Source organism: Panthera leo, chromosome B3, assembly GCF_018350215.1.
Source record: "Panthera leo isolate Ple1 chromosome B3, P.leo_Ple1_pat1.1, whole genome shotgun sequence".
Lineage (NCBI taxonomy): Eukaryota > Metazoa > Chordata > Mammalia > Carnivora > Felidae > Panthera > Panthera leo.
In genome coordinates this window covers 117,414,013-117,441,354 of record NC_056684.1, presented here as the reverse complement: position 1 = coordinate 117,441,354, position 27,342 = coordinate 117,414,013, and the positions used below count along the sequence as shown (strand labels likewise).

The following is a 27,342-nucleotide window of genomic DNA, read 5'->3' as shown; positions in this document are numbered from 1 at the left end:
TGAAAGACAAAAAACTGAGCTCCAGGGATATCCCTTTTTGTCAGGACGGGTGGGAGAAGAGCTGCAGTGATTATAGTCGGGGGCTGCTGCAATGGCCCAGGAGCCCAGGGACGATGACTCAATGGGAGTGGTTGCAGACATTCTCTCAACATTTTTTGGAAGTTGTGAGTAGACAGCCATGCAATCGAAATCACCAACGTATACGTGCAACAAACTCTGAAGACTGTCCTAATATAAACATCTACCATAGGTATATGAGTTGTTGTTGAAAGCAATTCATCTGTGTGCTGGGCTCTGTGCTGGACACTGGGGATAAGTCAGGAAAACAGCGGGCTTGCAGGGTTACCGGGTTACACTGCCCCAGGGGGTGCCGTTCACATTGAAGTTTACATGAATGGTGCCCCTGGGCAGGTGGCTACGTGCAGTGGCCCCGCAGATGGTCTCTGCCCTCAGAGACTTTACAGTCTTGTAAAGAAGACAAATATTAAACATTGAATGGAATTGAAACTAACGTTATGAATAGTATTATTATTGCCATCTTTGTTGGGAGAGGGCAGAATGAGGGAAGAAGAGGACTGAAATCTTGCTCTCACCATTCCCTGCAGGCCTTTCCTATTTTATTTTATTAGTTGTTTGTTTTTTTTTTTTAACGTTTATTCATTTTTGAGAGACAGAGACAGAGCGCAAGTGGGGGAGGGGCAGAGAGAGAGGGAGACACAGAATCTGAAGCAAACTCCAGGTTCTGAGCTGTCTGCACAGAACCTGACCTGGGGCTCAAACTCGTGAACCGCGGGATCAATGACCTGAGCCGAAGTCGGACGCTTAACTGACTGAGCCCCCCAGGGGTTCCAGGCCTTTCCTCTTTTAAATATCAGAAACACTGCCTTAGCTTGGGCTGCTAGAGCAGGATGCCATAGACTGAGTGGCTTAAACAACAGATAGTTATTTTCCACAGTTCTGGAGGCCGGGAAGTCTGAGATAAGGGTGTATTCTTGCTGCGTGCTCACATGGCAGAGAGAGAAAGAGGAAGAGAGAGGTCTTTCTCCTGTCCCTTCTTATATAGGGGCACTAATCCTATCATGAGGACGCTGTCCTCACGACCTAATTACCTCCCCAAGGCCCTGTATCCAGATACTAGAACATTGTGCGTGTGTGTGTGTGTGTGTGTGTGTGTGTGGAGCGGGGGTGGGTGTTAGGGCTTCAACACATAGATTTCAGGGGAAACAGTTCAGTCCGCAGTAAACCCTAACCCTGGCTTTCTTTGAAGGGCAGCTTTAGGAAGAGTGTAACTAACTCTGAGGAAAATGAAAAGGTTCCTCCACCTTGCCAAATATTGCCCCCTGCTTGCTAGTTATAAAATGTTATGTAAATGGGAACCGGCTTTGTGCGGTGCAGTTAGAGTTAAATAGATTTAAATGCAAACAGGAGGAAGTTAGCCTATCGGTGTAGATGCGTCTTAAAGTGTATTTGTGGGTGGTGGTGGCAGTGTGGGCAGCTGGGTGAGACAGCAGGAAGTCCAGGTGCCCACAGAGAACAGGAGGGGCCGGTGGGGGGAAGGAGGGGCCAGAAATCCTGCCACAGGCTAGGGCTTCTTGTTATCTCTGCTTATCTCTGTTTATGTGCACAAATAGCAATGATGGGCCAAGGTCCTGTTTTTACTGTCAAAGGGGACTGGTGGACGGCATCGGGGATGGAAAGAAGGGTGACACCCCGAGAAATGCAAGAACCCAGTGCCAGATGGGATGAAGGAAAGGGGAAGGCCAAGGACACCTTGCTAGGGAGAGAAGAGCAGTGTTCTCTCACTGCCGTCTCCCCACACACCCTCCCAACCCAGAAGAATGGCGACTCTGGGGAGGGAGCAGGCTTCTGGCAGGAGATGAGGAATGTGCTTTTGGACACGTGTTTGGGGTATGACAGGACACCTGTTCTTGGGTCAGAACACAGGAGCAGAGGGACAGTGAAGAGGGAGGGGCCCCAGGTGTCTGAGTTGGACGGTTGGACTTAGGAGTCAGCTCAGGACAGTGGACACGGAATCTAAGAGAACGGGTACGGTCTTGAGAGAGAGAGACAAAGGTGGAGGCATGAGGAAGAAAAGGAGCAGAGGGTCTGTGATGGGCTCTGAAAATCACACTTGGAGCCTGGTTGACAGTTATTTTGGAGAAGTCTTATTTTGACCCCTCTGAATCCTGATTGGTTCCCTGGAATCCGGTTTTCCACAGATATGCTCAAGGAGGGTCACTGGAAAGCTCTGAGAGCTGAAGCTCCCTCACTCCAGATGTGATCGCTAAGGGATCTCCCCCTCCCAGCGGCCCCCAGAACTGGGCAGTCAGCACTCCTTCAAGCCATAGGCCATGGGGGGCTCCTGCTCTGGCGGAGAGCCTAGCAATTTGTTCCTCTTGCCTTTCCTGCTTCTGATTGCGGCCTTGGGTAGCCCGAAGTAGGCTGTTGATGAGAACATCATTCTATTCTGCCTTGTGCCAGCTTCTTCCAGCCCAAGACATCTATCATCCCGTGGCAATCCAGCCCCCTTGGTTTGATGCAGACAGGTGATGGCTGAGGCTGGGCTGTGCCTGACCCAGCCTGGGGCACGCTCCACAAAATGAGTCATTCCCTGCCAGCCTTTCCCTGCTCCCTCTGCCCCTCACAACTTGAATGCAAATGTCACCCCTGGGATCCTATCATCGAGGGATTTTTTTTTTTTTTTTAAAGAAATCCCATATTGAAAAGGACATTTGTCCTCTCTCCTGTTTAAATTGCTTTCCACGGGTTAGGGAGACCTGGCCATCGATTTTCTTCTAGAGAGCAGAACGAGCCCTGTGAAGATTTTGGCTAATTAACTTTTGGAGAGGCACTGCTTGAATTTATCAAAAAGGTTGAAGTCTCTCTTCTCCTCCCACATCTTGAAAAAGGCTTTAAACTTTTGTTTCCAAATCTCTGCCAATGCCTGGACTGTTTAAAAGTGAGTTCCCTGGAGACAGTGGCAGAGAGGGTGTTAGATGTCACATTTTTTCAGGTCCAGCCTGTAATACAGTTGTTCCAGTCCGAAGAAGGTTTTTTTTTTCTGTTTACATAAGAGAGGTATCGTTCACACCAAGATTACATTTAAAAATACACATTCCCCCCCAGCATGCCTGTTACTAATAGCATTGCATGTTACGGAAAGTGGAAAATATTTAAGATGAAATTAATTTTCACCCAGCGCACCACTTTGTTTGACTTTCTCGTTCCATTTGGTGTGGGGCACGGACTTGGCCAAACTCACTTTCCCTTCCAGCAACTTCATTTCCTTGTTCCTCTCTTTGGGGTTGGAGTTGTCGGAAGCCAGTAATGAGCGTATCGGGAAAAGTCCAATTTGAGATCCCTCTGCAGTTTCCTTTTCTGTTGGCTTCCAGAGTTTGTTTTGAAAACGGAAACCTTCCTGTCGCCAGCTGATGAGTTGTAGCGTGCCATCTTCTTTTTCTTATGGCTTCTCCTACAGCAGAATTTTTGGAGTTGGGATAGTTAACATCTATTTTGGCCATCTGTCAAAAGATCGTGGGAAACCAGATTACTGTTTCTCACATCGGACACCTCTCTGTTATGTGTTCTTGTCAGTTCTCATTAACCGATTGCTGTTGTTCATCAACTGGTTGGTTGGTTGCTGTTTCATGAAGAAGCTGGAGCATCTAGGACACTCTGGACAGGCTGTGTGTCATCTTACGTGGGCTGAGCTGCCTGTGAAAGTTCTGGCGCACTGGACTATGTCGCCTTAGCAGTGGAGGCATTTAAGCTGGGGGGACACAGATGTGAACGCTTTGTAGGAAATGGTTCTTTATTTTTGATCAATCTCATGATCCTTGTTACCATCTTTGATTACATCAGCTCATGTTCTGTTTTATAGCATTTTAATGGGCTTCCACCCCCCCCAATTCATTTCCAGCTGTGTGGCTATTATAATTTGATTACAGTTTGGTTTTGCAACTGCTGGGATACTTTCTGAGCACATTATGCCTTCCTTGTGAAACTGAAGATGTTCAGAGGGGGAAAAGGAGCAAGGGGACTTTTTTTTTTAGGAGTTATGTCAATAAGTAATTTCCAAGAGATGCCTCAGAAGCTTCAATGGTCGTATCTTTCCAGAATAAGAAATTTGCTTTAAACTCTTGGTGGACTCTGACCCACTGACTTTTTTGAAAAACACTATAGAAAAATCCCTCTAAAATTTTGCTTTCTTTAGTCCTCTAAATATTTTTGTTAAGAAATATACTATTCTCAACTTAGAGACTTTCTCACCCCGATTTTGGCCTCTTCAAATCTATGCAGAACCAAAACAAAGGGACATTCATAATGTTGCTTCAAAATGAGCTACCTGGTTCTCCCTTCTGGCCCTGTAATCCCTCTGGCTCCCCCCTTCCTGCCTTTCCCTCCCCTCCCCACAAAGAAATATAAGTCTACCTGGCACAGGTTATGTTATTACATTTGTATTTCCTTGAGCCATTTATTAACCTCCCACATGTGCCTGTCTTTGATTTGGTAGGTATTTGATCTCACTGATTTTTTTTTTTTTTTTTTTTTTATATTTGCTCAGTTTTACCAATGTTATATTTCTGGTCTTTGAAAAGGGTATTATCTTAAAATTAGCAGCATCACCACATGTCCAAGGATACTAAAGATTCAATAACATAAAATTTGCTGGGCTTAGATCACCACTCCAACAAACCAGAAAGGTCTTTCTCTTTGTGTTTTAGATTTCAGGGATTGAATTATCTTGACTTCAAAACGCAACTATTATAAATCCTTCCTTTACTTTCAGTTAGGAAGTTATTTTTTCTTTATTTTTCTATTTTTATTTTCTTTATTTTTTATTTTCTTTATTATTTATTTAAAAAAAATTTTTATGTTTATTTATTTTTAAGAATGAGAGAGACAGAGAGTGAGCATGGGAGGGGAAGAGAGAGAGGGAGACACAGAATCTGAAGCAGGCTTCAGGCTCCAAGCTGTCAGCACAGAGCCTGTTGCGGGGCTCGAACTTACAGAACATGAGATCATGACCTGAGCTGAAGTCGGACGTCTATCCGACTGAACCACCCAGTTGCCCCAGAAGTTATTTTTTAAGTGTGTGGTTTTAAAAGACTGGTTCGTCCCCCTTTTAGCCTCCTTTCCCCATGACAGCTTTACTTTTATGGGATATTTCCTCTGTCCTGCTAGTCTGTGTTTATGTGGGGTGTTTCTCTCTGATTGCAATGGAAATCTGTGCATCCATGCTTTGGGGTTTGGGTTCACTCTAGAGTGCCTTTGCTGGCAATTACTGAGAACAAAGTGTGGTTAATGTAGGATCTTAATAAGGGGGCTCTAGAAGCCTGAGGTCCCGGTAGATCTCATGTAGAAGATTGTTCTAGAACCACCTCTAGAGGTGGGACCTCATGCTTCCTGGAGTGGGAACTTGTTACTTTTACTAGTGGTTTATCTAGGGGCCCTCGGCTCTTGGTTACAGGGGATTCTAAATTCCCTGGTGATTTTGGCATGGGAAATAGAACCTGGTTGAGACCTGACACCAAGTTGGATTCCTCCCCTCCCTTGGTACTCATTGCCTTGGTCTCCAGATACGCAAAATCTTCCCAGGGAGGTAGGTGGGTACCATCACTTATCCTCTGGGTGTGTTTCTGTTTTCCCTGGCCTCATTCCTCCTCTGTCTCTCTCCCCTCCTGATAGACTCGGGGACCAGTTCTACAAGGAGGCCATCGAGCACTGCCGAAGCTATAACTCGAGGCTGTGCGCGGAGCGCAGCGTGCGTCTCCCTTTCCTGGACTCGCAGACTGGTGTGGCCCAGAACAACTGCTACATCTGGATGGAGAAGAGGCACCGTGGCCCAGGTAAGCCACGCTACCCTGGACATGTTCTGGCTTCCAGTCTGGAGGGAGGGAGGACCAGCCATTGGGAATCTCCACAGTGATGCTGGGGAAAGGCAAGCTGTACAGCAGGCTGGGATACTCTCATGAAACTCCACTGATTTATAGCTCTAGACACATGTCCCAAGGATGATGGAGGGGAGGGGCAATGGAGCCTTGTTGGCAGGGGTGGGGGGGAGGGGGACAGAGTGAAACAACTCAGGATTTAGCCCCCAAAAGGGAAGGTTGAGGGCATGGCATCCATCTCATCCTTTGCCCTTTCTGTAGTTCAGTGGTTATTAGCTGGAAATCTGTAGTCAGATCTGGGTTTGAGGCTTGGCTTTATCATCAAACCAAGATCTCTCCCTCAGGTTCCACACCTGCGAAATGGGAGTAATAATAGTTTTCACTTTAGAATTTTGTCAGGATTGCATGGAAATATTCAGAAAAAAGTGTATGAGTCGGCACCTAGTAACTATGTGCTCCCAAAATGCTGGCTATTATCGTTGATATTCCTACCATTATTATCATGACACTAGTCTTCTAGGCTCCAGAGAACACCATAAAGACCAACAGGTGGAGATTAGGGAGGCAACCAAAGGAATGCAGTTTTCTGGCTCTCTATGGGTCTATTTTAGAAAGTTTTTATGACGAAAAATTTCAAACCCGTACAAAAGTGGAGAGAATAGTAAAATGAATGTCCATGTATTTATCACCCAGTGTCAACAATGATCAACTCATGGCCCGTCTTGTTTCATTTATACTCACCTCCCACTTTCCTCCTTGACCCTAGGTTATTTGGAAGCAAATCCAAGGCAACATGTTATTTCATCTGTAAATTTTTCAGTATGTATCTCTAAATGGTAAGGACATAAGCAGACATGCCCACTATGGCTATCAAAGCTCCAAGGTAGCAATTAGACCTTAACAGAATCACATATTGGTTCAACATTTATTTCCCCCTGGTAGTTGAAATCAGAATCCAAAGAGGAATCCTGTGTTGCAATTGGCTGAGGTATTTCTTAAGTCTCTTTAAATCTGTAGGTCTTGGCGTGTGTTTGTCTGTCTGTCTCTCTTTCTCTCCCCCTTGCATGTTGTTTATGGAAGAAACTGAGTTGTTTGCGCTGTAGGGTTTCCAGAGTCCAGATTTTCTGATTGCATCCCCATGGTGTTATTCTTGGGAATTGGTTGTTAAGACTAGAGACCTGAGCAGATTCAGGTTCAGCTTTTTGGGGCAAGAACAACTCCTAAGTGGTGGTGTGTTATTTCCATCAGGAGGCTCGTGGTATCTGGTTATCTCTCTTCTATTAAAATTTTTTTAAAAAATGTTTATTTCTTTTTGAGAGAGAGAGAGAGAGAGAGAGAGAGAGAGAGAGCGAGCAGGGGAGGGGCAGAGAGAAAGGGAGATACAGAATCCGAAGCAGGCTCCAGGCTCTGCGCTGTCAGCACAGAGCCTGACACAGGGCTCGAACTCAAGAACCGTGAGATCATGACCTGAGCTGAAGTCCGATGCCTAAGCAACTGAGTCACCCAGGCACCCTAAGTTACCTCTCTTTTATTGATGTTAGCAGCCCTTGATGGTAGTTGCCTAGATCCTTTATTCTGTTAAGGGCTGCAAAAAACGTGACATTTAATTCAAGGCTGTCACTAATTTTTCATTTATTAGCTCTGTAACCTCTATAAAGTGAAATATCTCCTCATTAAAATTTTGGTTATTGTGAGGTATAGTTCACATATGACAGGCAGGATAAATAATTTTGCCCCTTTATTTATCAGTTTATTTTATTTTATTTTTCATCATTATAAGTATACTCTAATCTCCATCCCTTGTTTCACCCCTCTCCCTTCCACCCAACCTCCCCTTTGCTAACCATCAGTTTGTTCTCTATAGTTGAGATTCTGTTTTTTGGTTTCCCTCTCTCTCTCTTTTTCTTTGTTTATTTATTTCTTAAATTTCACATGAGTGAGATCATATGATATTTGTCTTTCTCTGACTAACTTATTTTGCTTGGCATTATACTCTCCAGCTCTATCCATGTTGTTGCAAATGGGAAGATTTCATTCTTTTTTTATGGCTGAATAATATTCCATTGTGTATATATACCACAACATCTGTACTCATTCACCTACCGATGGACCCTTGGGCTGCTTCCGTAATTTGACTATTGTAAATAATGTATTCACCAGTTTTCAAAATAAAGAGTTGGTTCCCTAATATTTACCAAAAGTGATTAATAAAGTTACTATTTTGTTGAGTGCCATCATGATTTCACAGATTTAAACACCATGGATACATTTTAACCCATTGGAGCTATTATTCTTATTGATGCTTAAATTGTCCCATCTTTGGCCCATAGGGGTTTGGGCCAGTGCTGGTGTTCTGAAAGAACCCCAGTAGTTTCTGATGGCTTCCTTGGTATCCTAATATTAAGACAAATGTTTTAGGCTTATTTTGTACATTTCCTGCCCAGACCTGGAATTAGCTATTTCTATAAAAAATCCTGTTGCCTTTCTGTAGGAAATGTTATTTGAAGACCATAATCTGATGGTGCTTATTGTTCCTAGGTTGGTTGTTTTTTCTAGGAGTTTTCAGTGAGTGGATCTAAGAAATATGATTTCTTTTTTTTTTTTTTAAGAGAAAATACATTATGAACTTATATTTCCCATTCAATTCAATTTTACACAGTTTTTCTGAACTGTCTTAATTGTCTCTCCTTTCTCCAACTCTAAAAAAATCCTGGCTCTTAGTGATGCTGACATAATTATTTATTTGCTTCCCCCTGCCCCCCACATACATATGAGTATCAAATAAAATTAGACTTCCAACGATACAATTACTGAACATATTTAAGGTTTTTCTTCTTCTTCTTCTTCTTTTATTTTTTTGCAATTCTTTTTGTCCTTAGGGCATTGCCTATTAAGGATGTAGAGTGAAATTACTGTGTTTTAAGGTCACTTGAAATACTTCCTCTGAGTGGTTGTGCCACTAACTGAATACACAGTTGGATTTGTTTCATTTTGCTTTCACTTATTAGGTATTATTTTTTTCAAATTTCATATAATTTGTTTGTATTTTTAAAATTAGTTTTTATTTTGAAATAATTACAGATCCACAGGAAGTTGCACACATAGTACAGAGGAATCCCCCAAATTCTCCACCCAATTTCTCCCAGTGGATACATCTTATGTAATCAGAGCACAATCTGGAAAGCAGACAGTTGACATTGGTAAAATGTGTGTGTGTAGTTCTATGCCATTTTACCACATATAGATTTGTGGAACCACCACTATAATCAAGATATAAAACTATTCCATCACCACAAAGCTCTCCCTCATACTACCCCCTTATAATCATACTCACCAGCCCCTCTCATTATTTCAATACCTTTACCCTCCCCCATGTATAACACAATGTCTTAAACATTTCCTCTGCACACATTGAAAAACCATATCAGTATTACAATTTTTGCTTCACTCCTGAAACGAATATTATACTACAGGTTAACTAACTAGAATTAAAAAAAAAAAAAAACCTGAAATAAAAAATTTTTTTTTGCTTCAACTATCAAACTATTAACTTAGAAAACTTAAGTGTCTATTATATTTACTCATATTTTTACTCTTTAATTGTTCCTTTTTCCTTCTTGATGTTCCAAGATGCCTTCTTTTATAATTTCTTTCTGATTAAGTATTTCTTTAGCCATTCTTTTAAAGTAGGTCTACTGGTAACAACTTCTCATAAGTTTTCTTTCTTCTGGGAATGCCTAGATTTTTTCCTTCATTCCTAAAGGATATTTTTGCTGGATATAAAGTTCTGGGTTGATAAATCCTTTTATTTTAGCAATTAAAAAATGTTTTGCATCTCTTTTTGGTGTGTGATGAGGTTTGTGATGAGACATTTGCTGTCATTGTTTTCCTTTATAAGTGAGGTGTTGGGGAACCTGAGTGGTTCAGTTGGTTGAGCATTTGACTTTGGTTCAGGTCATGATCTTGTGGTTCATGAGTTTGAGTCCCACATCAGGCTTACTGCTGTCAGCACAGAGCCTGCTTCAGGTCCTCTGTCCTACTGTCTCTCTGCCCCTTCCTTGCTTGCTGTCTCTCTCTCAAAAATAAACACTCGTAAGTGAGGTGTCATTTCTCTCTCACTACTTTCAAGACTTTTTTTTGTCTTTAGTTTTCAAAAATCTGATTTTGATATGTTTTGGTGTGGATTTGTTTGGGTTTACCTGTTTTGGAATTCACTCAGCTTCTGGAACCTGTAGGTTTATATCTTTTGCCAACTTTAGGAAAATTTCAGCTATTATTTTTTTTGAATACATGTTCAGCCCCACTCTCTTTCCCTTATCCTTCTGGGACTCTACTAACACAAATTTTAGATTTTTTGCTATAGCCCATACGTCCCTCAGGCTCTGGGTCTTTCTGTTTGTTTGTTTGTTTTTGTTTTTGTTTTTGTTTTTTCTCTCTGTTGCTCAGATTGGGTTATTTTTATGTTTCTGTCTTCCAGTTCACTACTTCTTTCTTCTAATCTCTGCATTTGTTGTGTTGTTTTATTGTGTTTTGAGCTTTTACAATTTCTGTTTGGTTCTTCTTTATATCTTCCATTTCCTTGCTGAGACTTTGTATTTTTTCATTTTTTCAAGTATTCGTGATTATTTGTTGAAACATGTTTATGATGCCTCCTTCAAAATCCTTGTCAGATAATTCTAATATTTGCATTGATATCTATTGTCTTTTTTTTCTCATTCAAATTGAGATTTTCCTGGTTCTTCATATGAATGATTTTGATTGACTCCTGGACATTTTGGCCATGATGTTATGAGACTCTATATGTTATTTGGTAAAATGCTCAAATCTTTTATCCATTTAAAAATTGTTTTTTTTTTTAAATTGAAATTTATTTGACATACGTCATTGTGGAAATTTAAGGTGTACAACATGTTAAATTTATACATTTATATATCGTAATATGATTGCCATTGTAGTGATAATTACAGGCTCTATCATATTTATAATAATCCTTTTTTTAGTGGTTGGAATAATTGAGTTCTAGTCTCTTAGAAAGTTTGGTGATTATAATACAGTATTGTTGTCTATGTTCACTATCATATGTATTAGATCTCTAGGGGAATTGTTTTTGTATTGTTAAATTTTGATAGTCCTTTATATATTCTAGATTCAAGATGTTTATTTGATATATACTTTGCAAATATTTTCTCCCAGTTTTTGGCTTACATTTTCACTATCTTTTTTTTTTTTAAGTTTATTTATTTTTAGAGAGAGTGAGAGAGAGCAAGAGTTGGGGAGGGATAGAGAGGGAGAGACAATACAAAGCAGGCTCCATGCTGTCAGTGCAGAGCCCAATGAGGGGCTTGAACTCACAAACCATGAGATCATGACCTGAGCTGAAATCGAGAGTCTGACACTTAACTGACTGAGACACCCTGGTGCCCCTATTTCATTATCTTAATAGTGTCTTTCAAAGAGCAGACATTTTATACTTTGAGTAAGTCCAATTTATCAATTTGTTATTTAATGAATTGAGATTTTATTGTTGTATGTAAGAAATTGTTGCTTAATCCAATGTCAAGTAATGTATTTTTTTTTCCTAGAAGTTTAATAATTATAGGTTTTATACTTAGGTCTATGATCCATTTTGAATTAATTTTAAAATATGGTTTGAGGTACAGATTAAAGTTTATATTTTTGCAGATAGAAATCCAATTGTTCCAGCATAATTTGTTGAAAAGATTAGCCTTTCTCAACTGAATTGCTTTTGTACCTTTGTCAAAAATTAAATGTTCACATGTATGTAGTTCTATTTCTGGATGTTCAATTTTGTTTCATTGGTTTATCTGTTTTCACACTAATATCATACTGTCTTGATTCTTGTATTTTTGCAATGCATTTTGAAATCAAGTAGTGTTAGTCCTCTAATCTGTTTTTCTTTTTCTAAGTTATTTTGGCTATTTTAGTCCTTTGAATTTCCATATGAATTTTATAGTCTGTCCAGTTTTACAAAAACTCTGCTGGGATTTTGATTGGGATTATGTGGAATCTATGGATCAATTTTGTGGAAAATTAACAACTCTCAATACTGAGTCTTCCAATCCCTGAATATAATATCTCTCCATTTGTTATCTTTAATTTTTCCCATTGATGATTTTTAGTTTTTTGTGTACAGATATTTCACACTTTTTTCAAATTTATCTCTAAGTACTTAACATTTTTGATATTATTGTAAATGGATTTTTTAAAAATTTAGTTTCTCATTATTCTTCATTAGTTTACAGAAATACAGAAATATATATCTTCATTCTGTATCCTCAAACTTTGTTTTACTCATTTATTCTAATAGCTTTCTGTAGATGCTACAGCATTTCAGCGTTTTCTACAGTTGATTGTTGTTAGTGAAAAAGAAAACTTTTCTTTCCTTTTTTTTTAAAGTTTATTTATTTATTTTGAGAGAGAAGGGGAGAGAGAGAGAGAGCGGGAGAGGGTCAGAGAGAGGGAGAGAGACTCCTAAGCAGGCTTTACGCTGTTAGTGCAGAGCCCGATACAGGGCTCAACCTCACGAACAGTGAGATCATGACCTGGGCCACAGTCAAGAGTTGGGTGCTTAACTGACTAAGCCACCCAGGTGTCCCAACTTTTCTTGTCAGTATGGATGACTTTTATTTATTTTACTCATCTGTTGCACTGAGTAGAATGGCCACTGTAATATTAAGAAAAAGTGGTTAGAGTGGACATCCTTATGATATTCCTGATCTTAAGGAAAAAACATTCATTTTTTTCATTTTTAAATATGATGTTAGCTGTGGGCATTTTGTAGTTGCTTTTTATTAGCAACTTCCTTCTAGCTTGAGAATTTTAAATCAGGAACTGATGTTGGATTTTATTAGCTGATTTTTCTGAGTCTATTGAGATGATCATGTGATTTTTCTTTTGTGGTTTGTTAACATGAGGAGTTACATTGATTGATATTTGAATTTTAAGCTAACATTGCAATCTGAGGATAAACCCCACTTTGTCATGATATAGTATCCTTTTTATATATCATCAGATTCACTTTGCTAAAGTTTTATTAGAGGTTTTACATCCATGTTTATGAGCAATATTTGTCTATAGTTTTCTTTCCTTGTTGTGTTTGTGTCCGGTTTGGTCTCAGGGTGAGGTTGACCTCTTATAATGAGTTGGGAAGTATTCCTTCCTTTTCAGTTTTCTGGAAGAGTTTATGCAGAATTGGTATTTTTTCCTTAAATGTTTTGTAGCATTTACCAGTGAATTTCTCTGGGCCTGGCAATTTCTTTGTAGGAACATTTTTAACTACAAATTTGATTTCTTTAATAGATACTCAGGTTATTCATTTCATATTGAGTGAATCTTGGTAGTATGTAACTTCAAGGACTTTTTCCATTTCAGCTAAGTTGGTCAAAATTGGTTGCACAAAGTTGTTTATAACATTGGTGCATTATCCTTTTAATATCTGTAGAATCTTGTGACATATTCTCTTCTATTTTTTTATTGGCAATTTGAATTTTCTTTTTCACCTGATCAGTCTGCCTGGAGGCTTATAAATTTTATTGATATCAAAGAAATAGCTTGTGATATAATATTTTTTCCTTTTTTCCCTATTTTATGGTTTCTGTGTTGATATTTATTTTTCCTTTCTTTTTCTTACTTTGGATTTAATTTGCTTTTCTATTTCTTCTATTATTTCTTAAGGTAGAAATTGAGGTCATTGATTTGAGACTTCTCTTCTTTTTCTCCTATAAGTGTTTTCTAATATAGTTTATCCCCAAATATAAGTACTGTTTTAGCCTCATTTCACCAATGTTTGTATTGTATTTTCACTGTCATTCAAATAAAAGTATTTTCTAATTTGTCTTTTGAGTTCTTCTTTTACCTATGGATTATTTAGGAGTATGTTATTTCCAAACATTTGGGGGATTTTCCAAATGTATGCCTGTTACTTGTTTCTAATTCTATATAGTCAGAAAATACTTTGTATGACTTGAATCCTTTAAAATTTACTGAGACTTATATGGTTCAGAATATGGCCTATCTTGGATAAATTTTCTCTTTGGCCTGGAAAAGAATGTGTATTTTCTTGTTGGTGGTTGGAATGTTCTAGAAATATCAATTAAGTCAAGTTGGTTGATAGTATTGCTCAAATCTTCATCATTACTAATTTTTCCATTTATTTTTTCTATGAATTATCAAGAGAGAGAATTGAAATTTCTGACTATAATTGTGAATTTGCCTATTTATCTTTACAATTTTATTAGCTCTTGCTTCATATGTTTTGAAGCTGTGTTATTAAGGGCATACACATTTAAGATTGTTATGTCCTCTTGGTAAATTGATCCATTATCATTATGTAATGACTTTATCTCTACTAATATTCTTTACTATGAAATCTGCTTCCTGTGACATTAATGTAACCACTCCAGCTTTCTTTTGATTAATATCATCATTGTGTATCTTTCTCCATTCCTTTACTTTTACATATTTGGATTTGATGTTAAAAGTAGGTATTTTTTGTAGGCACATATAGTTGTGTCTTGCTTTTTAAATGCAATCTGACAGTGTGTTTTTAAAATTGAGGTATTTAGACTATTTACATTTAATGTGATTATATTTATAATTAGGTTTAAACCCATCATTTTGCTATGTGTTTCCTATTTATCCATCTGTTTGTTCCCTTTTCCCTCATTTTCTTCCTTTTGGGGGTTAAATTTTTTATGATTCGATTTTATTTCCTTTGTTGGCTTAATAACTCTTTGTTTTGTTATTTTGGTGATTGCTTAATGTTTGTAGTCTGCACCTTTAATTACAGTTTGCTTTCAGGTGATATTTTACTACTTCATGAATAGTATAAAAACTCTACAACAGTATCCAGTAAACAGAATAATGCCATCCACAAAGACATCCAGACCTGGAACCATAGAAATGCTACCTGACATGGCAAAAGGAATTTTGCTGATGTGATTAAGTTAAGGACCTTTAGATGGGGAGATTATTATAATTCAGATGGTCTCAATGTAATCATAAGTCCTTTATAAAGGGAAGGAAGCAGGTCAGAGTCAGAGCAGGAGGTGTGACAACAGAGGTCAAAGTGATGCCATTGAGGAAGAAGCCATAAATGAGCCAAAGGATGTGGGTGGCCTCTAGAAGCCAGAGAAGGCAAAAAAGTAGATTCTCCTCCAGAATCTCCAAAAGGAATGAAACCTTGCTGAAACCTTGGTTTTAGCTAAGTGAGACTGATTTTAGACTTCTGACCTCTAGAATTGTGAGGCAGCAAATTCATGTTGTGTTAAACCTCTGAGTTTGTGGCACTTCATTATAGCAGCAATAGGAAACTGATACAAGTATACTTTCATCTTTCCCCTATTTACCTTTGTGCAATTGGTGTCATATATTTTATTTTTACATATGGTATAAACCTTTTAGTACATTGTCATTATCTTTGTTTAGTTAATCATCTTACAATTTTTTTTAAATGTTTATTTATTTTTGAGAGAGAGAGAGAGAGAGAGAGAGAGAGAGAGAGAGAGACAGAGTGTGGGCAGGGGAGGGGCAGAGAGAGAGGGAGACACAGAATCTGAAGCAGGCTTCAGGCTCTGAGCTGTCAGCACAGAGCCTGATGAGGTGCTTGAACTCACAGACCATGAGATCATGATATGAGTCGAAGTTGGATGCTTAACTGACTGAGCCAGACAGGCACCCTTAGTTAATCATCTTTTAAAGAGTTTTCAAGAATAAGAAAAAAAAATCTTACATAATTACTCATGTACTAAACCATTCCTGATGCTTTTCATTTGATAGTATATATCCATATTTAGATCTGGTATCACTTTCCTTCTGCCTAAAGGACTTCCTTTAATATTTCTTGTAGTGTGGGTCTACTGATGATTAATTCTTTCAACTTATGTATATATTGGAATATCTTTAGTTTGCTTAGTTTTTTGAGAGAGATTTTTGCAGAATATAGATTTTAGGTCGACAAGTTTTTTTTCCCTTTCAGTCCTGTAATGATATTGAACCACTGTTTTTTTTTTTTTTTGCATGCATTGTTTCTGATGAGAAATCACTCTTATCTTTGGTCCTCTCTATATAATATGGCTCCCTTCTCTGGCTACTTTTAATATTTTACCTTTCACTTTTTTTCCTTCTGAGTGGCTACAAAGACTTTATGAAATTATTAAAAATTTTGACATTTAAATATTCACATGTGTGTATTAAATGGCTATATAGAATATCACTCTTTTTGGGCAGTTTGATTATGATGTGCTTTGTTACAGTTTTATTCATGTTTCTTGTGCTTAGTTTTATTGAGCTTCTTGGATCTGCATGTTTGTGATTTTCATCAAATTTTGAAAATTTCTAGCCATTATTTCTACAAATATTTTTTCTTCCCCTTCTCCTCTTTGGGGACTCCAAGTACACATATTATTAGGTTGTTTGAAGTTTTCCCACAGCTCCTTATGCTGTTCTTCTAAAAAGTTCTTTTTCCCAGGGGTTTCATTTGGGGTAGTTTCTGTTGTTGCATTTTCAAGTGCACTAATTTTTTCTTCTGCAGTATCTAATCTGACATTAATCCCATTCAGTATTTTTTATCTCACACATTGTAGTTTTCATTTCTAGATGTTAAATTTGAATCTTTAGAAGAATCAATTTTTTTTACTTCACTTTTGAACATATGGAATACAAATGATAACTGTCTTAATGTTCTTGCTGCTAATTATAATGTCAGTTTCAATTCTGGGTTGGTTTTAATTGGTTGGTTCCCCTGCACCCCTCATTATAGGTCATATATTTCTGCTTCTATATATATGCTTTGTAATTTTGGATTGGATGCCAGACATCATGAATTTTACCTTGTAGGTGCTGTATATATTACTTATTCCTATAACTATTCTAGAGCTTTATTTTGGGACAGTTAAGTTACTTGGAAACAGTGTGTGATCTTTAGGTGATACTGGAGCAGTGCTTAGTCTAGGGCTAATAATTTCCTGTCAGAGAGGTAAGACCCTTTTCTGTACTCTACCCAGTACTCCATGAATCATGAGGCTTTCCTAACATGCTGGTGGGAACAGACTGTTCCCAGCCCCTTTGCACACCAGGCACTCATATCTGTTCCTACTGGCTGGTTCTTTCCTCAACATTGAACAGTTTCTTCATAAGCACTGATTAATACGGAGCTGAATACTCTAAGGGGGTCTCTGTGGACCTCCGAAGTGCTTTTTCTGTGTAACGCTCTTCTTTTACAATTCTGTTTCTTGAATTCTAGTCACCTTGGTCTCCTCAGACTCTCATCTCTTTCTTTTCACTCAGTCTCAGAAAGTCTGTTGGTTTCCATCCATGTTTCTCTTCCCTGTGCTGCAATCTGGAAGCTCTCTTGAGGTAGTAAGCTGGGGCAGTCCTAGGGCTTATCTTGTTCATGTCCCGACAGCTGGGCACGTTCAAGGTGGTATGGCTGTAGACTTACCTTGTTCATTTCCAGTGCTTCAGGCATCACTGTCCTCCATTTCTTGATGTCCTGTGTCTTGAGAACTTTTATTTCATATTTTATCTGTCTTTTGGTTTCTTGTAAAAGAGTAAATATGATCCTTGATACTCCCATCTAGCCAGAAGCAGATGTTTGCTTTTTTAATTTAACCATATGAAATATTCACATGGTTCTAAAGTCATATCTATAAAGCATGGTATGGTCAGAGAATGTCTTGTTCTGTCTCTGGCCCTTTCCTGTTTCTATAGGCAACTTCCTCCTCTTCTCTTTGTTACTAATACTTTGTTTTTGCTCTCTGTAAGTTTCTACTAAGCCTTTGGTTTATCTTTCCACTAAAAGAAAAACCATATGTGAACACACAACATATATATTTATGTACATATGTATATGGGTATATCCCCATTTGTTGGATAAATTATAGTATATGATACACACTATTCTCCACCTTGTTTTTTTCACTTAATAGTGTACTCCATTGTAGTGTGTACTTCCCTCCCTCTATGTGTCAATTGCTTCATAATAGTCCATTGTGTGCATATGTTATGGTTTATTCAATCAGTTTCCTATGATGGACATTGGATTATTTCCAGGCTTTTTCTAGCATTAAAAATGCTACAACGAATACATATTTTTATATTTTTGCATATTAATCTGTGATACAGATTCCCAGAAGTGGAATTGCTGGGTCAAAGGGCAAGTACATATGCACTTTTGCTAGATATGCCAAATTTCCCTCCATAGGGTTGAACTATTTTGCATTCTTATCAGTGGTGGATGAGATTGGTAGGCATATTTCTGACAACACAAAATTTCAATAGCACCATAGACTGCTTCATGGAAGGGTGAGGACTAGAATTATTGAAACAAAGGCCATGGTGGAGGCTCTTGTCAGGGATATTGGGGACGCAATTCTTGTATCAGTTAAGAGTTAGACCCAATAACATGTAAGCTCACATTATAATGTGATTATTCTTGAAAAATTTTTTTCTGATGAATTTAGAAAGTATGTAGTGGTTGTTTTTCTGATTTTCCATACATTTTATGTGCCTCTCGATGATGCTTTTATATTATTAGGATGCATTTCTCCATGAGCAATTTTACTTGGTGATATGGAAGTAGAGGGAAAATAAATTCCACAAGAAATGTCTTGATGGGGGTGGGTGGGAGGGCTGGGGGATATTTTCCTGATAGTTTTAGTGTGGGGAGCTTCTTTCTCAAGGGAAGGACTTTGGATTTCAACCCTACTGTGTGTGGATCAGTAATGGGATGGCTTGGTGAGGTTAGGTTAGTGGAGAGGTCTTGAATGTGGGCTGTGGACTAGATTACCCTTTGAATTGTGTGACCCTGTGCTAGTTACTTAAGCACTGTTAGCCTCACTGTCCTTGTCCTTTAAATGTCTCATAGGGTAGTTGTTATGGTAAGTAACAGTGAGTGTGAGATACTAGCCTAGGACAGAGTAAGAGCTCAGTAAATGTTGGCTTTGTTACTGTGTCGGTTTTTGAGTGTGATGGTACCAGTGAGGGGCTTGGGAACCCCTGAGCCAGAAGGGGCTGGTAGCATCCTGGATTTGAGGCTTACCTCACCAGTCTTGGCCCATGGGACATTAGAATTGAATAGTAGAGTGGGAGAGAAGCTCATGGAGAAGAAGGGGCAGGGTTCTGGGAGAGGATGGTTGGGGAGCTGGATAGAGAGCTGTGCTGAGTGCTAGGGTATGGTGCCTAGTGCCCAGGACTCCAGGCTATCGGGGAGAAGAAAAGACACTGTGGCCTGGGATGATTCAAGGGGCTTCACTGAACAGGTGGTCCACAAAGTCAGGACAACTTTTAAATAAGCCAAGGACCAGGAAATATTATGGGTCTAAGTGCTTACGAAATACATCTTGTCTACTCCTCAAGCCCTACCTAGGGACTTATTACTCATCCCTCCAGTTCTGTAGAGGTGGTCCAATTGGTGTTTTCAATCACAAACATCAGTGGAACACCTGTTATGTCCTGGGCCCTGGGAATATAAATATGAGTAAGAGTTGATCTAGTGCAAAGTTCCTTATGTAGGAGTTTTTCAAACTGCAATTGCCTTGGTGTATTTCTGATATTCTGGTTTAGTAGAATTGGACCGGAGCCCAGGCACCAGTCCTTTTCAATAAATACTTATACAGTTCTGATGCCCAGTTTTGATGAAGAACCCCTGACTTGTGTCATTATCTCTTTATAAATATGGAGGCTGTTGGTGACCCATTGTGGAGGCACCTGTGGGAGCAGCATGCAGAGGAGCTCTTTAGTGGCAGTGATGGTCTGAAGAGCAGCCTGCTGTTCCATCCCTTTCCTGTCCAGTAGGGGGTAGGCAAGGGGGAGATGAAAAAGGGAAGCAGTATTTGGATTCTTAATTTGGAGCCTTAAATCCTGTTACCACAATCTGAGTGGGTGTGACCACTGCCTCTTCTCTCTAACTCCCATGCCCTCTAGTTCCTTGGCCTCTCAGTTGGCTGTCCTTCAAACCCAAGTGGGTGGATGGGATGGATGGCTTGAATACAGGTGACACCTGTCCACTCTGGGGACAGAGGGTGAACAAATTGGCATAAATATAGGAAGTCTTTGATTCAAAATAAGGGTGAGGCAAAACTGTTTGTCACAGTAAGAGTTGATCAACCACAGGAAGTCTGTCTTGTGAAGGAGTGAGGTTTCCATTACAGGGAGGGTTCAATGGTGGCTGCTGATCCCCCTCTCTGAGAGGCTTCAGGGAGAGCCCTTCTCTGGGTGAACTGCCACTGCTCAACTCTGGTTGGGGGACGAAGGCGTTACTCCAGTTCTTTTCTTCTTTTCAAACCCTGTTCCTATCCCCTGTCATCTTTACTTCCTTTCTATCTCATTTCATCTTCTGAATTCTTTTAAAAAGTTAAAAAAAAATTTTAATGTTTATTTTTGAGAGAGAGAGAGCGAGAGCGCAAACCTGAGCATAAGTGGGGGAGGGGCAGAGAGAGAGGGAGACACAGAACCTGAAGCAGGCTCCAGGCTCTGAGCTGTCAGCACAGAGCCTGACTCAAGGCTTGAACCCATGAACCATGAGATCATGACTTGAGCTGAAGTGGGATGCTTAACTGACTGAGCCACCCAGGTGCCCTTATTTTAAAAATTAAAAAAAAAGTTTATCATTTATTTTGAAAGAGAGAGAAAGAGCATGGGAGAGGGGCAGAGAGAGAGAGAGAGAGAGAGAGAGAGAGAGAGAGAGGGAGAGAATCCTAAGCGGGCTGTGCACTGCCAGCACAGATCCTGATGCGGGGCTCAATCCCATGTATCGTTGAGATCACTACTTCAGCCAAAACCAAGAGTTCGATGCTTAACCAACTGAGCCACCCAGGCGCCCCCATCTGGGTTCTTAATAGCTCATGCCATGTCTGTCAGGGATAATGATACTTAGGGTCCACCTGCTGACTTGATCGATGCTGGTAACAAGTGACTTGTCTGGAATCTGCTGACCATACAGGCATCAAGCCCATCCTGCTGATTTTTTTCTATGGAGACAGTTCTCCCTCCAGCAAGTGTGTGAGTTTGTGAGTGTGTGTGTGTGTGTGTGTGTGTGTGTGTGTGTGTGTGTGTGAGAGAGAGAGAGAGAGAGAGAGAGAGAGAGAGAGAGAGATACTTGTGCTTGTACATGAGTATGACTGTTGTAACTGGAGTTGCAGCTCAAAGGAAAAGAAAAGCAGTTTGCTCAGTGGGGTATGTGAATGGAGGGGTAGCTGTGGCCTTGGTTACCAGGGAAGACTAGTCGGCCCTCTTGTCTCCTGCCTCCTTTCCCCCCTCCTCCATATTCCCCCTAGCCCCAGGCTCACTCCTTCAGGTTAATTTCCCTGGCTGCAGCTGTGACTCCCTCCTCCTCCTCCTCCCCTTTCCCTCCCCTCTCCATCTACCACACACACAGGCTTTGAGTTATGTGCCTCCTGTTCTAATGAGATAAACAACATAACTCTCACGGGGCTGTGCTCGTCCCTCTATAAGTGGAACTCCAGGGCTGAATGCATTGGCCCTATAAAGGCACCCTGGTGCTTGCCAGCCTAGGGAGGAGGGCAAGGAAGGGGGGCTAGAGCCTCGAGAGAGTTCTTGGGGTCATTTGCTTGTTGAGATGAGGTGGAGTCAAAGCAGACATCAAAGAGAGGCCTATTTCTACCCTCATGGCTAGAGGAGCAAAGAGCAGCATGGGCATGTGGGGTGGGGGCCTTGTCATGCCACATGGCCATAGAGTCCAGATTCGTCTATGTCCGCTAACTCATGATAATAACTGACGTTTGCACAAGGCTTCATGGTTATAAAGAGCTTCTTCTTGAATATAAGCGAATGCCTACAACAGCCCCTGTAGGGTAGGTACTATTAACACTCTTGTCTAATGGGCAAGGAGACAGGGTCAGAAATGTGTGGTGATATTTCCAAGGTTACAGGATTGGTGGTAGGAGGACTCATGCTCTTCCTCTGCATCACAGGGCTTCTGTAATCCATCAGAGAAAGTTAAAGAATGAAATAAAAATAGTCCCATCTCCTGGCCATTCGGACTACTTAATCCCAGGAAAGCGAGTGGGTCTGCAGCTATAAACGGAGGGGCCCGAGGCTGCCTTGGTGTTGCTGACCAACACGTGCAGTGACCACAGTCTCAGCGAGGGCATAGGCCCTTGGGCAAGTGTTGACAATTTTGACCTCTTGTCATTTAGATCTTTTGAGAGTGCTGGTCTGGACCAGTCCCTTCTTACTCACCTGCTTTTGGTCAGGTTGGAAATACTTTGAAGCAGCCTGTGGGGCAAGAAGGAGCCTAAGGCATAGAGACTGCCATCTTGGGGTGGATTCTGTGCTCACTTCTGAGCCTGCCTCTGGGGTCCCTCTTGGATGGTTTGAATGTGGGTGGATGAGTCTCCTGGAACCAGGAATAGTAGGTCATTCACTTTCTGCATTTCTGAATCTGATTCAGTTCTGGTTAAATTTATTGGTAAGTACTTCTTGAGGTGCCTACCGGGTACTGTGCTAAGTACTGGGGATACCAGAGATGGGCACAGTTCCTGTCATTCTGGATTTTATAAAACGAGTAGGGGAGACATTCTAGTAAGCAGGCAATTAATGACAACACCTTGGGGGAAACACTGGGAACCTTGAGACACTTTAGAGAAGGCCATTTAACCAGTTTTGGTATATCAGAGAGAACATCTAGGCAGTAACTAGATGATGCTTAGACATCCAGAGGTCCTTGGTCAGACATTGGAACAATCTATAAGGTTCTTGAAAAAATAGTTGGCCCAATTCTCCCACCCACTTAAATCCAGATTGGGTCGGTCTGGCATGAATTTTTGGTCTTGAGGTTATTAAGAAGTTCTCCAGGTAAGGGCACCTGGGTGGCTCAGTTGGTTAAGCATCCAGCTCTTGGTTTTGGCTTAGGTCACGATCTCGCGGTTTCATGGGTGTGTTTGAGTCCCATGTCGGGCTCTGTGCTGGCAGCATGGATCCTGCTTGGGATCCTCTCTCTCCCCCTCTCTCTGCCCCTCCCCCATCGCACTATTTCTCAAAATAAATACATAAACTTAAAATTAAAAAAAAGAAGTTCTCCTTGTAATTTTTGGGTTCAATCTGGATTAAGAATCACTAACCCAATGTTATATTTAAGTGATGGATCACTAAATTCTATTCCTGAAATCATTATTACACTTTGTTAACTAACTTGGATTTAAATGAAAAAATAAATTAATTTAAAAAATATACTAAGAACAGAATCTCAATACATTTAATTTGTGCTTAATACTTACATTATGTAGACATAATACTGAACATAACTGAATAATAAGCTGCTATAATTATAATTGATTTCTGTGTTCTTTATTATTATTATTTTATTGAGGTATAACTGATAAATAGAATTGTAAGATATTTAAAGTGTAAAAAAAAAAAAAGAATCACTAACCCAAGATGAGTAGGGATTGGTGGGACCTGTTTATGGGATGCAGAGTACTGGTCAGCCTTTGTACTTGGCCTTTGTTGGGATCATGGGGAATACCAGGCTTAGAGGTGGCTCAAACTTTTTGGGAAGACATCAGAATCAATGCAGCCATACAGGAGTTCTAGGATCAGAGGTGATAGGATCATGGAGTGAATCACATCAAAAACATTGAACTATTCCCAGTGATGCCTTCCCTCAAAGAGAGGTCAAAACTGGACCTTCCATGGGAGGGAGAGCAGCCTTACTGTGATTCATTTAATCTTCTCCAAATCAACCACAAGTATGGTCCTCAGAGAACGGGGGGCTCAGAGCTTCTGGATCCTCCCACTGTGCAGAAGCTATGAAGCTATCAACAAAATTAACTATTGGGATGACTCTTGGACACCACAAGTCCTTAGCTCATGACACCAGAGATTTTTCTGGAGCCTCTAGGCTCTATGACCCTTGATGGTTTCTGAGAACCAAAATGGGGAGGGGTAGGGACCTTCAGCTGCTTCACAGACTAACCTGTGGGAACAGCTGTGCAATTAAAAATGAAACTTAGCACATAAAGAGAATTTGAAAATTTTGGTTCCTTTAGTACTGGAATGGTTGTCTCTGCTTTGGAACCCAAACAAATAAATGGGTAGAGATGACTAGTAAAAATGAGAAATGAATAAATGGATATATAGCAATGAAATTTTTGTAGATTTTCTCTACAAATGGTCCCCAAATGGCAGACAGCAGATGGAAATAGGGTCCTGATATTTTCTAAGCCCCGTGGTCCTAGGTCTAGGAAATGACCTCCTCACATAGGTCTGACAGTTGTCACATGCCACATTTATCTACAGAAGACTGAGTTGTGACTAATTAAATGAAGCTGGAATGTATTCATTCACTCACTCATTCATTCAGCACATGTTTAGTTTGATTCTTCTATGTGTCAGGCACAGATCTAGTTCTGGGGATTCTGATGAAAATAAGATAAAGTCCCTGTTGTCACCAGGCTTTTTACTCTAGCAGGAGTGGACTGCTTGACTTGCTTGTTTCTTTTGGGTGTATCAGGCAGTTTTTTTAGTCTGCACATTGCCTAACTAGTCTTAAGCCCTCCTCCCTCTCCTCCCAGCCTCCACCCCCGTCTTTTTTTTTTTTTGGAATAGACCGTTGTCTACTGTGGAAGGTCCACATTCCTCCAACGCCTCTGGCTACCACACTATGTGCCACAGGAGCCATAAGACTGTGGTCTGATAAGCAGGAAGGATCCTCATGGGGTGGTTGGTATGACAGATGATGCTGGTGTGGAACTTTGTTGCCAGAGTTCAAATCTAAATGGAGACTCTTGAGAGACAGTATGGTTAGTATATAAGCCCAGCCACTGGACTCTTGTCCATTTCTTCCTGTAAGGCCCAGGCAAGGGGGCAGGGTTGTACATGTATCCGGGCTCTGCAGGAATGAGTCCGGAGCATGGTCACCAGAGTAGGCTTATATTCTGATGGGGGTTGCTTAGGGCTCCCATTGGCTTTAGCAAGCTGCCAGCAGCTAACAGTGGGTGGAGAAAGCCAGTAGGTAGGAAATCTGGCTCCTTGATCCTGGTTTTCTTGAAATGCTTCTCAATCCAGGCTGTCGATAGGTAGGCAGATTGACTTCTGCTGCTTTGCCTTGAAGGGAACCTCCTTAACCTGGACCTGGATAGAGGAGCAGTTGATGGGTAATACCTAGGGGTCCATTGCCTTGGAAACACTGCAGTGCAGTTAAATCTGGAAAGGTCCCTCTGATCTCCCAGACCAGGAGATCTGAACTGTCTTAGTCATGGTGATGGCGTAGGCTTACTGGGACAGCATGGTGGAGTAGACAGAGCAAGTGTCCTGGGGTCAGATGACCTAATACTGCTTGTGCTCTACCATCAACCAGCTTTGTGACCTTAAGTCACTTTACCTTTCTGGGCTTCAGTTTCCTTTCACTGTGAGTGAGAGGGTCAGACAAGGAATTTTCCAAGGCGCCTTCTAGCCTGGAGCCCTTAACCTTTATGCTGTCTCTATCCACAGGCCTCGCTCCGGGCCAGCTATACACATACCCTGCTCGTTGCTGGCGTAAGAAGAGACGATTGCACCCACCTGAGGATCCAAAGCTTCGGCTGCTGGAAATAAAACCTGGTCAGTGCCCTCTGAAGCTTGGTTGGGCCCATGGTGGGAGAGGTGGGAGAAGGCTGGGCTGGCCCAGGACAAGTTTGCTTTGCTCCTTTGTCTATAGAACTGAGTTCTCTGGGAGGCTGAACCTGCCCCGTGGTGCCCAAAGGTGTTCCTCTGTCCCTTCTCTCATATGTAAACATGTGTATGTGTTCACCTGAGTGTCTCTTTCCTGTGGTGTCTTGTGCCTTCTCTTTCCTCTTGTCTCCCTCTTGCCACTCCTTGGAGTAAAGCAAGCCGGCAAGGGTGGGAACAGACCCATGAGGAATGCCTTTCCAGACTAGAGCCGAAGGAGCTATAGCTCCTTTGGGTTGTGTGACACATCTTGTGGCCTCAAGTGAGGAAACCTTGTTCTAGCTTCTGTGTTTCTAAGGAGGGCATACCCCCTGCCCCCTTAGTGTGAATGAACTTCAGGAGCTTCTTACCTGAGAAGGGCCACTTGCTAAAAATAGAACCCATCTTGGGCATGGAAATGGAAGAGTCTGAGTTCAAAATTTGCCTCTTGGTGATTGCTTGTGGCCACGCAGAAGGCTTGGTTAGTTTTCTTGACTACTGATCTGTTATAACCCTTCTGACTAGACGGCTATCTTCAAAAAAAATTTTTTTTAATGTTTATTTGTTTTTGAGAGAAAGAGAGAGAGAGAGAGAGAGAGAGAGACAGAGACAGAGTGTGAGCAGGGAAGGGGCAGAGAGAGAGGGAGACACAGAATCTGAAGCAGGCTCCAGGCTCTGAGTTGTCAGCACAGAGCCCAATGCAGGGCTTGAACCTGCGGACCGCAAGATCATGACATGAGCTGAAGTTGGATGCTTAAGCGACTGAGCCACCCAGGCGCCCCTAGATGGCCATCTTCAGACCTGGGTCTGAGTTGCAGAAAGGCCAAGTGATTGCCTTGGGTCTTCAGCCTTAAAGGAACCTCTGGTTTTGGAGGTGCAAGGGCTGCAAAGTGTCTCAGGCTGGTGTGAACAATGCTGTTCAGTGGAACAAAGGCACAGCTGGCATTTCCCCTCACCAAATAATACAGACCTGGCTGCCTTAGGTTACTAGGCTGCCCAAGGTTACTTCACTCCTGCCTTTCCACACTGACGTCTGAGGCTGTGTTTTCTCTGCAAAATCTCTTTTTACAGTTGCATGGGATGCTTTCGCTCCCGGTTCTATGGTTAAGCCTGTATTGATTGTTTATTTTAACCCAGATTTCATTCTTGTAGAAGTTTTATTTGTTAGAGATGGGGGTGGGGTGGGGACTAGGGTTTTCAGTGAGCTCCATCCAAGATTTCAATGGCCCTGCAGAATTTACAGACCCTTGCAGACACTTCAGGGTGATGACTGAGGTCGTTCCAAACTTCCCGAGGTGCAGGTTGTAGGAGAGCCAAGTCTCCCCCAGCGGTATAATCTAATGGAAAGATAACGCAAGCCACATGTATCATTGTATACTTTCTAGTAGCCACACTGAACAAAGGAGAAAGAAACAGGTGAAGTTAATTTTAAGTATGGATTATATTCAACCTAAGATGGCCATAATATTATCATTTTAGCATGTAATCAATGTAGAAATTATGAGTCAAGACATTTTACATTTTTTTCTTGTATTTTTTTTTTTTTTTAACTCCAGTGTTATATTTTACATGTTTAGTGCATCTCGTTGCAGACTAGCCACATTTCAAGCGCTCGGTTATCACACGTGGCTGGTTGTGCCCATATTGGTTGGAGTGGTTCTAGAACTACACTCACAGTGCGCTCTTGATCGGCAGCACAGCATCCCCAGGGAGGTTGGGACAGATGTCGAATCTTGGGCCTCACCCCAGACCTGCTAAATCAGAATCTGCATTTTACCACATC

General features: G+C 40.9%; 1 protein-coding gene across 5 annotated transcripts in view; it reads left to right on the top strand.

Annotated features, from left to right (window-relative positions):
• DPF3 (double PHD fingers 3) overlaps positions 1-27,342 on the top strand; it is a 248,662-nt gene that overhangs the window by 97,035 nt on the left and 124,285 nt on the right. For all 5 annotated transcript variants that reach the window (XR_006203940.1, XM_042943680.1, XM_042943682.1 and 2 more), the window contains exons 2-3: positions 5,689-5,849; positions 25,365-25,472. Coding sequence is in view for 4 of the 5 variants with exons in the window: in XM_042943680.1 (XP_042799614.1) it covers positions 5,689-5,849; positions 25,365-25,472 (269 nt within the window). In the remaining variant the exon portion in view is untranslated. The remainder of the gene's footprint in view (positions 1-5,688; positions 5,850-25,364; positions 25,473-27,342) is intronic.